Source organism: Onychomys torridus, chromosome 1, assembly GCF_903995425.1.
Source record: "Onychomys torridus chromosome 1, mOncTor1.1, whole genome shotgun sequence".
Classification (NCBI taxonomy): domain Eukaryota; kingdom Metazoa; phylum Chordata; class Mammalia; order Rodentia; family Cricetidae; genus Onychomys; species Onychomys torridus.
In genome coordinates this window covers 165,222,455-165,234,048 of record NC_050443.1, presented here as the reverse complement: position 1 = coordinate 165,234,048, position 11,594 = coordinate 165,222,455, and the positions used below count along the sequence as shown (strand labels likewise).

The window sequence follows — 11,594 nt, the reverse complement described above, 5'->3', positions numbered from 1 at the left end:
CATAGTAGAAGTGATTGGCATTTTGCAGCAGAGGGAGACAAAAATGGCAGTATTGGCTTAGGGGTAAATCCAGTCAGTGCCCTGGCTAGACCTGATGAACGATTGCTCAAAGTTTGGCAGTGAGGTTGAAAAACGGGGAGCCTGGGGCTGGAGAACCAGATTGAGGGGCTGCTTTCTACTCCTAAAGGGAAAACCAATACAACTGCCGGACAGCTCACCCCAATAAGCAAGAAATGAGAACTTTGTGAAAGCAAGCAAATGTGTTGCTCTTCTGCCTATCATGAACCGAACAAGATACATATACAAAGTGCATGAGACATGGAAGACTCAGGAAGCTGGAAATAATACTGTTACAGTGTGCCCAAGTGAGGCAATTCCACCTCTGTCGAGATTGCTGGAGAGTATATGATACGGGCTAGGACTAGCCTATTGTTGATTTGGTGATGCAGACAGAACCCAGGACCTACATTTCAACCCAAGCTACATTTTCAACATGACTTTCTATTGTTGTTGTTAATGATTTTTTGAGAAAGGGTCTTACTGTGTACCTCTGGCTACCCTGGAACTCACTTTGTAGGCTGGCCCTGAACTCACAGAGACACACCTGCCTCTGCCTCCTGAGTGCTGGGATTTAAGGTTTGTGCCACTACACCTAGCTTATTGTTATTTTGGGGTGCTAGGGACTGGAGCACCCTGTATGCTATGCTAGTGACCGACCTTGAGCTATATTCATATTCTACCCAGTGGGTCCCTTAGGGTCTTATTGGTAAAACTTCCTTAAAACACAATCCCTAGCTTCTGCTGGAAACCTTCAGTTCAACCAGTATAACAGGGACTCAATATTACCAGAAAATTCACAGCCCCAAGGGAGTGGGTGTTCTTGGTGTCAGTCATCATAGAAGGTGTGTTCTCAAACAGGCAACCTATTCCAGCTTCTGCAGGCACTCATGCTGGAAAACACTCATACACATAAAATAAAAATAAATAAATCTTGGGTTGGGGATTTAGCTCAGTAGTAGAGTGCTTGCCTAGCAAGCGCAAGGCCCTGGGTTTGGTCCTCAGCTCTGACAAAAATAAATACATAAATCAATAAATAAATCAATCTTAAAAATAAATAAACCCAAAACAACTGAGAGAGAGAGAGAGAGAGAGAGAGAGAGAGAGAGAGAGAGAGAGAGAGAGAATCATTATTGAGGCAAAATCTTCTGGGAGTATTTTGTCAGGGTCAGCACGCAGAAGCTGTGGTTCAGTGGGGCCAAGGTTGCATCTCACGCCAACAGCCAAACTTGGTAATGTGTAAAAGTCACCTAGGTAGTACTGGTTTTGAAGTCGTGGAGGGGTGATAGAGAGCAGCTGAGGTTTGGCACTATGTGACAAGGCTGGAGTCCCTAAAGAAAGGCTGGAAGAGGCCATTGGTGATGGTGTGGCCTCGGTGACAGTGGAGACCCCAGCATATTGATGATACCATACTGTAACGTGACCACCAAGTGGAACAGGCCTGAGTGTAGGACACAGCTGTGCATGCTGCTACCTGCAGAGCTCCAAAGACGGTGAGCGCCAGATGTCAGCCGGAGTTCCGCTTCTGGACTTTGCTTTGCTTTGATTATGACTGCCCTGTTCTCTCTTGGAGCAAGAAAGTATGTATCATTTTTTATTTTACAGGAGATCTCACACTTAAGGAAATTTGGGCTTTTAAAGAAACATTTAAAAGACTTTGGACCTTTTTTTTTTTTTTTTTTTTTTTTTGAGATAGATTTTCACTGGGTGGCCTTGGCTCACTGTGTGGACCAAGATGACTTCAAACACATAGAGATCTACTTGTCTCCATCTTCTGCATGCTGGGATTAAAGGCATGTACCACCATACCTAGGCCAAGACTTTGAACTTCTTAATGTCAATCTTTTAAAGAGTGTGGGACTTTTAAAGTTATATCACTTTTATATTATTTTGTGATATTAATATTAATATAAGATCTTGGGGATGAACAGGAAAGGAAAGGCTATGTTTTAATAGTGATGCGTTTGTGTGTCAAGTTGTCAAGGGGTCAGTTGTGCTGGTTGGTTTTTGCCAACTTGACCCCAACCTAGACATACATGGAGAAAGAGGAAGTCTCGGCTGAGCCTCATCAGACTGACCTATAGGCTTGTCTGTGGGAGCATTTTCTTGATGAATAATTGATGTGGGAGGGTCCAGCTCACCCTGTATGATACCCATGGACAAGTGATTCTGGGCTGTATAAGAAAGCAGACTGAGCAAGCCACGGGGAGCAAGCCAGTAAGCATCACTACCCCAAGGCTTCTGCTTCAGCTCCTGCCTCTAGGTTCCTGCTTTAGTGTCTCTCAATGGACTGTGACCAGGGATATGTAAGTCAAATAGGCTCTTTCTCCTCCAAGTTGCTTTTGGTCATGGTCTGCATCACAGCAACAGAAACCAAAGCAAAGCAAGGACCAGGCATGCTCATAGAAAGGAGATTAGGGGTGTCTGGGTCTGGAGGGGAGAACTGGAGAGTGATTGCTTAATGGCTCCAGTGTCAGTACAAAGTGTCGTAAGTTTTGGAAGTGGCTCAAGCCAATACTTGTGCAACTATGTACACAAGCTTTATACTGCTAAAATGGACATTTTTCTGTTGATTTTGAGTGAGACATAGTCTTGTATAGCCCAGGATAGCGTCAAACTCCTGTGAAACTGAGGCTGGCCTCACTCTCCTCCATCTGTCTCCTGATTCCTGGGATTACAGATGTGTACTGCCATGCCTTAGCCAAAATGTTCATTTACAAATGATTAAAGAGCCAGAGAGTTGCTTCAGTGAGTTAAGGACTTGCCACACAAGCCTAGTAATCTGAGTTCGATCCTCAGAACCCATAGAGTGGAAGGAATGACCACACACACACACACACACACACACACACACACACACACACACACACGACAAACTAACAAACAAGTCAAATGTAATAGTTTCCAATGATAAATGTTAAAATACTACTCTGAAATTTTGTGGTTTTATGTTTTATCTACTAGTTAAGGTATTTAATATAATTTTAGTTAGTATTTTATTATTTTGTATGCATGAGTGTTTTACCTGCCTGTATGTATTTATACCATGTGTCTGGTGCGTGCAGAGGCCAGAAGAGGGCATTGGATCCTGGAACCAGAGTTACAGAAAGTTGTGAACTGCTTTGTGGGTGCTGGGAATCGAACCTAGGTCTTTTAGAAGAGCAGCCAGTGCATTTAGCTGCGGAACCATCTCTCAAACCCTTAGTTCAAGTTTTTTAAATGATGCATTTTATGCTTTATATATGTAACATAATAAAATGATTTTTTTCCCAGAAAAGATTAAGTAGCCCACTTAAGACTATTTAACTATGGGTTGGGGATTTAGCTCAGTGGTAGAGCCCTTGCCTAGCAAGCGCAAGGCCCTGGGTTCGATCCTCAGCTCAAAAAAAAAAAAAAAAAAAAAAAAGATTATGTAACTAGAAAGTGGCCAAGCTAGATTTGATCAGAAACCTGAAATGTCTCTTGAGCTGATACTATGAATACCTGAGCAGGCACCAAAACTTAGGATATCTGGGTTCTTGCCATCACTGTCTTGTGTGACCTTATACAGACTGACTTTTGATAGATCTCATTCTCCTCAACTATTAAATAATAAGACTTAAGTATCTTTGACGGGTTTGGCTTGCTGCAGCCTGATGACATTGATGACTATGTATGCAGCACTTCTGACATGACATCAGGCAGACTCTGAAACCTTGATCTCATTCTGATACCATCTGCCTCTGGGGTGTTCCATCATGCAGGAGCCCCCAGGGAAATGCCCAGCTATCTGCTCCTTAACCTGCTCCTCCTCCAGGGGTTCGTCCTGAAGTTGAGCCAGCCTTGAGGAGGCTGCATTCACTCTCTCCCTTTTCTGGGTGAGGACTCAGACTTGGGTCCATTCCAGGATAAACTTCTCCAGGCCAAGAGATAACACAGCTTCAAGGTGACAACCAGGGAGGCCTTTTAAAACTCCTCCTTCCCCGTTAGAGTTGCTGAGGTGGTCATCTGCCGACACCCGGCTACCATGTGGGAACTTGTGTGCCTCTTGCTGCTCATCCTAGCCTATTTCTTTTGGCCCAAGCCAAAGACATTTGATGCCAAGTTTCCCAGGAGCCTCCCATTCCTGCCCCTTGTGGGCAGCCTGCCGTTTCTCCCCAGACACGGCCATAAGCATGTCAACTTCTTCAAGCTGCAGGAAAAATATGGTCCCATCTATTCTCTTCGTCTGGGTACCACACCAACCGTGATCATCGGCCAATATCAGCTGGCCAGGGAAGTGCTCGTTAAGAAAGGAAAAGAATTCTCCGGTCGGCCCCAGATGGTAAGCTGTGCCCACCTTCCTCCTCCTTGACTCCTGGGGTTGTACCATTTGTAATTTTTCCAAAACCAGACTAACAGGGCCATTCCCTCAGACCCTACCCAAGCTGTAAACTGGGAAGGAGGGATTAAAGGGACACCTCTTGAATGGCCTGTCCAGCAAGGTGGTGCAGGAACCTGCAGAGTTAGGGGAGCCCCCACTCCACTCACCTTCCCCTCTACTATATGACAGTCGTGCTGGAACACACTGCCAAAGCCCATAGCCCAGACCCAGAACTAAAGTTCTCCTTAAGTGTGACTGTTACATTTGCTGGGAGATAGGGGCAGTGATTGCATCCTTCACAGAAAGATGTTGGGAGAAGCAGCTGGCCTCTTGCGGGGCTAAAGATTGCAGTTTCCCTGATCGTGCGGCTTTGGCTCACAGATAGCTGGGGGGGGGGGTGTTGCAGGGGGACAGGGGACAGGAACATACAGTAGTATCTCAAGGCCTCTGACCTCACTGTGCTGACTGTTAAGTAGCCAGTCATGTTCCCATGACTCTGCTGCAAGGGTTCCCCTGAGTACCCCAAAAAAGCACAACTGCCCTCAGCTTTGAGCAGGCCAAAACTGATTCATTTTCTTGGGCAAGTCAGCCAGAGTGGCCTGCCCCACTACCGGGCTCCTCCAGATTTGGTTTTCTCTCAGAAGCAAAAGAATAAAAGAGGCTGGCCGGAAGGGGGTTTGGAGGGTCAGGGATGTTAATGGGAGACTTTGGGCCCTTGTGCTTTTGGAGGTACCTTTCCGAGGAGATAGTTGAACCTTAAGTCCAGCCCGGGAGGATAAAACATGTGCTGTCTTCAGATGCGGGTTTGAGTGCACAGACCAGCAGTGGAAAGAGAAAAAGAAACAGCGTGGATTCTGTGGCTTCAGCAGCCTGGCAGTGGTGGGAAAGATAGGGAAGTGTCTTGGTCTCCCTGTCCCTAGGACAAGCACACCTAGCTTACCCCACCCATAGCTGCCTCTCCTGGTCAGAAACCGAAGCAGAGAGGCCCAGAAAGCACCTTACTAATAAACGGAACCCCAGAGCTCTTGCATTCAAATCAGGGTTCCTTGAGTCTCCTCACTCTGCTGCCTTTCAGGACTGCAAGGAGGACGTTAGGGCCTTCCTGGTAAGAAGCGAGTGGGGCAGGTAGGTGGAAGGAGAAGCCTGAGAGTTCCAGGGCTTGCCTAATAATTCCTACCTGCTTGCCTGCTCTCCCAAGGTGACTCTAGGCCTCTTGTCGGACCAAGGGAAAGGTATTGCCTTTGCTGACTCTGATGGCTCCTGGCAGCTGCACCGGAAGCTGGTGCTCAGCTCCTTTGCCCTGTTCAGGGATGGTGACCAGAAACTGGAGAAGATCAGTGAGTGAGAGGCTAGCCCTGGGGCTGGGGAGCTGGGGAAGGATGCTGGATGGCTGAGGCCGGCCATTCCTTAGCAGCTGCTGCCATCCAGTGGCCATCTGCTCTCTATACCCTCCCTGGATTAGTAGACCCGGATGGAGAGGTGGTGTTGGCTGATTCATTCCATCCCTCCATTTAGCATTCCCTCTCTCCTCAGTATGTCAGGAAGCCAGCTCACTGTGTGACTTGCTGCTCACCCACAATGAGGAGTCCGTAGATCTGTCCCAGCCTATCTTCATGTCAATAACCAACATCATCTGTGCCATCTGCTTCAGCATCTCTTATGAGAAGAGGGATCCGATGTTGACCACCATAAAGACCTTTACAGAAGGCATCCTGAACTGCGTAGACAAAGCAAATCTGGTGGACACGTTCCCTTGGTTGACGGTGAGACTAAAGCCACCCTTCTCCACTTCCAGATCCCACTGGGACAGTGTCCTTAATACTTTCTGTTTCCATGACCATCTTTCTCATCCGACTCACCTAATAGTCATCCTCATCTACTCTGCCTCTTACAACTGTACACTTCACTGCCATTGTTACCATCAAGGCAGGCTCTCAGGTAGCTCAGACTGGCCTCAAATTGCCTCTGTAACTGAGAATGACCTTGAAATTTGATCCTCCTGCCTCCAAGTCTCAAGCACCAGGTCTTATATAAGCCTGTACTATGATGCCTTGCTGGGTCTCTTTATAAACCCTGTATCTTAATAGTCATGGCTCTTGCTATTTTCCAGTTGCCATGTGCCAGCAGTAAGCATCCTGTGTTAGTCACTGGGGCCTCCTGGACATGTCAAATTATCCTCTCGGCACAGACGAGAAAAACAGGCTGAAGCTAGTTGAGGGGCTTGCTTACAGCTGGCAGGGCTTAGTTTTGAATGGAGAAGGGGACTAGGAGTCCACCCTGCCCTCCACTGTTTCAAGTTGTCCTTCTTGGCCACAGTAAACTTACTCTTTTGTCATCTAGCCTTCCTGGCTGATGGTCCAGGTCTGCCTCCAGCAAGAATTCTAGCTGGGTAGATGAATTTGACCTTGCCTTCTGTTTCCAGATTTTCCCCAATAAAAACTTGGAAAAGATAAAGAGACACATTAAAGCTCGAAATGAAGTACTGACTGACATGTTGGAAAAATGCAAGGTGAGTGACAGGCTAACATGAGGTGGAGGTGTCATGAGGGCAGGCCTGGGTACATTTCGGACACTGTGAGATCTCCAGCAGGGTGGTGGCGGCACGAGCCTTTAATCCCAGCACTCAGGAGGCAGAGACAGGCGGATCTCTGTGAGTTCGAGACGAGCCTGGGCTACAGAGTGAGTTCCAGGACAGGCACAAAGTTTCACAGAAAAACCCTGTCTCAGGGGGAAAAAATATCTCCAGAGCCTGGAAGGGGCCTGGCACATAATAGGCTACTACTAGAAACTGACTTATTAATGAATGGGAGCAGGAAAGTGAGAAATTGAAAAAGTTCCTAGAAGGGACACAGAGGAGGACCCAGGCTATTGCTACCTCTACAAACCCACAGGTCCTGCTCAGTCCCTCTCCATCCTCAAGGAACCCAGCTGTCTCTACTAATATCTTAATTAGTATGATGGAGTGTGGCAGGAGTACTCCAGGTGGGGCTCCCTCCTCATCCTCATCTCTCACTGTCTCTCATTCCAGGAGAAATTCAACAATGACTCCATCTCCAACTTGACGGACATTCTGATACAAGCCAAGATGAACGCAGACAATAACAACACCAGTGACAGCCAGGGTGCATTTTCAGATAGACACATCCTTTGCACAGTGGGAGACTTCTTTGGGGCTGGTATAGAGACCACCACCTCTATGTTGTGTTGGATTGTGGCTTTCCTGCTACACAATCCTGAGGTGAGAGTCTCCTCACTCTTCCTATAGAATCCAACCAAGCTCCATTTTTGGGGGAGGGCACAATGCCTGGAGCCCTCTGTGCAGATAACCCTGTTCCACCTCTCACACAAGCAGTGGCTGACTCTGACCCTGGGTTAATGTTGTCCCATCTTCTAGAAACAAAGCATAGGCTAACAGAGTCATTACTGGATAGAATCTGTCAGGGCTGTTCTGGGTGTGACCACTAGGATCTGCTAAGCCTACATCGCTCTTAAACTTGAACAACCTGATCACATGACCTTGTTCTGGTCCTCAGGTGAAGAAGAAGATACAAAAGGAAATTGACCAGAATATAGGTTTCAGCCGCACACCAACTTTCAATGACCGAAATAACCTCCTCATGCTGGAGGCCACTATCCGAGAAGTGCTGCGTATCAGGCCAGTGGCCCCCATGCTCATCCCCCACAAGGCTAACATTGACTCAAGGTATGCCTTGCTGGGGATGTCTTTCTGTAAGCTGTGAATGTGTTGCTCTGATTGATTGATAAATAAAACGTTGGTTGGCCAGGCAGGAAATATAGTATAGGCAGGATAAGCAAAGAGGAGAATGCTAGGAGGAAGGCTGAGTCAGGAGACACTGCCAGCTGCCGCCACCATGAGAAGCAAGATGTAAGGATACCGGTCAGCCACAAGCCACGTGGCAAGGTATAGATTAATAGAAATGGGTTAATTTAAGATGTAAGATCTAGCTAACAAGAAGCCTGAGCCATTATGCCATACAGTTCATAATTAATATAAGCCTCTGTGTGTTTACTTGGGTCTGAGCAGCTGTGGCCTGGGCAGGACTGGAGGAAACTCCAACTACAAAGCCTTTCTTCCCAAGACACTCAACCTAGGATGCAGCCACTAGCTAGCCTATTTTGTGCCCCATCCATGTCTTACCTGCCCTTAGCTGTTGATCAACCTGTAGTCCATCATCCCACCCTAGCCACAATAACCACTGCATCTGTCTCCCCTGATATCTACGGACTAAGCTGCAGATCCATCTGGCTTCCCTCAAAACTTCCCACTGCCTTTGGAGACACAGGTCTGGGCTGAAGGACAGGGTACTCAATGTTCCAGTCTCATCAGACAGCTATAGTACATATTCTCTCTCTCTCTCTCTCTCTCTCTCTCTCTCTCTCTCTCTCTCTCTCTCTCACACACACACACACACACACACACACACACACACACTCACACACACACATGCACACATGCATCAGCTTCCAAGGCACATCTGTGTACTGACAAGCACAAATGTCCACATACATAAGGTTGGTAGGCACGTGCTTGACAAGTGGATAAGGCTGGATCCAGGTACAATCCTGGCAGAAACCAGAAGCCGAGGAAAAGGAAGGGGTGAGAATGAAGACCTAAAGGGGTCTTTCCCCCAGTAGAGACTTGGGACTGAGCAGGAGGGGGAAAACAATATGCCTTTTTCTTCACCTTGTCTGGGTCAGCATTGGCGAATTTACCATCCCCAAGGACACACATGTGATCATCAATCTGTGGGCCCTTCATCACAATGAGAAGGAATGGGACCAGCCAGATCGGTTCATGCCTGGTGAGTGTCTGTCTGTCCTATCCTGACTCCTGGGCCACACAGCCAGCCTGGATTTTGCTCCACTGGGCCAGCACTCCTTCCTGCCCATTAGACTTGCGACTAGAAAATTCTTGGCTGCATCCCCATTGGCCTGTTGCTATCTCCATTCTCCTGGAGACTGTCCCCAACTCTTCAAAGCTAGACTTTGCAACTCACTCTTAAAATTACTTCTGTGAAAGTCTGCAGGCACCTGTCTCCCAGTAGGCCTGTCCCTCTTTTCTTGAGTGGTGGCATTTTCTCCTGGTGAGACGTCTTCCTCTCTCTCCATCCTTCCTGGATATTTGATTTCCTCACAGCCTAAAAGTGGGTTGAGGTTTCCTGGGCACAAGCTTGGCTGCTGGCTGATGCTTCCCTCTGTCTCCAGAGCGCTTCTTAGATGCCACGGGAAGCCATCTCATTACACCCTCGTTAAGCTACCTGCCCTTTGGAGCTGGGCCCCGTGCCTGCGTCGGAGAGGTTCTAGCCCGTCAGGAGCTCTTTCTCTACGTGGCCTGCCTGCTACAGAGGTTTGACCTGGATGTTCCAGATGATGCGCCAATGCCCTGCTTGGAAGGGGATCCCAAGGTGGTCTTTCTGATTGATCCCTTCAAAGTGAAGGTCACAGTGCGCCAGGCATGGAGGGATGCCCAGGCAGAGGTCAGCACATGGAAGCCATAACAAATGTCTCCTGGTCCCATGCTGTGCAGCCCATGGCACAAAATTAGAGGTGCTGTTCCTACTGACTCCTACATGCCTCCTCCTCATCCTACCCCATTTCTAGTTTGCAGAAATGGAGGGTGATATGCCTAAATTAAAGATTCGCCAATAAAAGTCTCTGAGCTGCCTATCATTTACTCATTTGCTTACATACTTATTTATTTCTTTTGTGTGGCAGAGAGGGACGTTTTGTGTATGTGTGTGTGTGTGTGTGTGTGTGTGTGTGTGTGAAAGTATACTCACGGGAGTTGGTCCTTTCCTTCCACTATGTAGATTTCAAGGGTAGAAATCAGGACATCAAGCTTGGCAACAAGAACCTTTACCTGATGAGCCATCTTGCACACCTCTCAAAACATTTTATTGAGTACATGGTGTATGCCATTCACTGACTCAGGACACTCACTCAGCCTGTGTGGGAGTCACAGGAAAACTAGAAATGTTAAACATACAAGGTTGTCCCTTCAAAGGGAGGGATGCATATAATCTGTTATCTGCCCAGAAGGCTAGGGACAGACATAGTTAATAGCCTGATGACCCTTACAATATCTGTGTGGCCAAGACCACACCTAATTCTCCCCTAGACCATTATTGTGAGCTTGTCAACCTATAGACCCTATCTTTATGGAAGGTGTCACATGTAGTCAATCTATAGACCCCACTTTATGGGAGATGTTACATGTACTTTGCATAGAGTTTCAATCTAGTCATGTCTCAAGCCTTATTGTGCACATGTGATTAGGTTAATCATCACTAGAAAAGTTTTCACCAAATTGTGCTGTGCTTAAATATGCCTGAAATAAACTACTTGGAGCTGGGTAGTGGTGGCACATGCCTTTAGGCAGAGGCAGGAGAATCTCTGAGTTCGAGGCTAGCCTAGTCTACAGATCTCTGAGTTCTTGGACAGCCAGGGCTACACAGAAAAAAACTATCTGGAAAAAACAAACAAAACCAAAAACAACAATAAAAAACAAACAAACTATTTTACTTGAGGTCAGACTCCCCAAGTGTGATCCAACACCGGCTACTTACTCAGGTTGACCCAAACTTTCTTGCCTTTCAGGGATTGTTACTCTCCAGGTCTTGGTGGTTCCAGAGACATCACACACACACACACACACACACACACACACACACACACACACACACTCACACACACACACAAGCCTGGTAACATTTTAGAGAAGACAGACAGAAAAATGAGAATTTCAGACTTCTAAATGCTCTGGAGTCAATGATACTGCAGATGTTGTAAGAGAATGGTACAGGGGGCATGGCCACTTGAAACAAGGAGCCTGGGGGTGGAGGTGAGGATGTGGGGAAGGTGACAACTCTGGAGGAGAAACCGATGAAATGGTCTCAAGGTCGCCATGACTGGGGTGCAGGCAGCCTCTGGTGAGGCGGCACAGGAGAGTGACCAGCTCCTGTGGGGCCTCTGTGAGGAGCAGGGAGAGTTTAACATCTATCCCAAACACACAGGAAGTCACCAGCAGATTATAAACATGTGAGTGAAACAATGTAACTGATTTTGTTTCAAGACAGTGTAACACGAATTCCTTAGTGGTCTTTAAAAAAAAATCCGGAGCCAGAATATTGAGGTGAATGCTGAAAGATCAGAGAGACAAAGGAATAAACCAGCT

General features: G+C 47.2%; 1 protein-coding gene across 1 annotated transcript; it reads left to right on the top strand.

Annotated features, from left to right (window-relative positions):
• Nucleotides 1-4,063: 4,063 nt before the first annotated feature.
• Nucleotides 4,064-10,058, top strand: LOC118574505 (steroid 17-alpha-hydroxylase/17,20 lyase). Its single transcript, XM_036175449.1, has 8 exons — nucleotides 4,064-4,360; nucleotides 5,598-5,736; nucleotides 5,933-6,162; nucleotides 6,822-6,908; nucleotides 7,428-7,637; nucleotides 7,933-8,102; nucleotides 9,119-9,222; nucleotides 9,626-10,058. The coding sequence occupies exons 1-8, from the start codon at nucleotides 4,064-4,066 to the stop codon at nucleotides 9,916-9,918; spliced, it is 1,530 nt and encodes a 509-aa protein (XP_036031342.1). The 3' UTR covers nucleotides 9,919-10,058.
• Nucleotides 10,059-11,594: the final 1,536 nt, after the last annotated feature.

Coding starts and splice junctions, on each gene's coding strand:
- LOC118574505 (XM_036175449.1), top strand. CDS start 4,064: ATGTGGGAACTTGTGTGCCTCTTGCTGCTCATCCTAGCCTATTTCTTT. Junction 4,361..5,597: donor TCTCCGGTCGGCCCCAGATG/GTAAGCTGTGCC, acceptor TGCTCTCCCAAG/GTGACTCTAGGCCTCTTGTC. Junction 7,638..7,932: donor TCCTGCTACACAATCCTGAG/GTGAGAGTCTCC, acceptor TCTGGTCCTCAG/GTGAAGAAGAAGATACAAAA.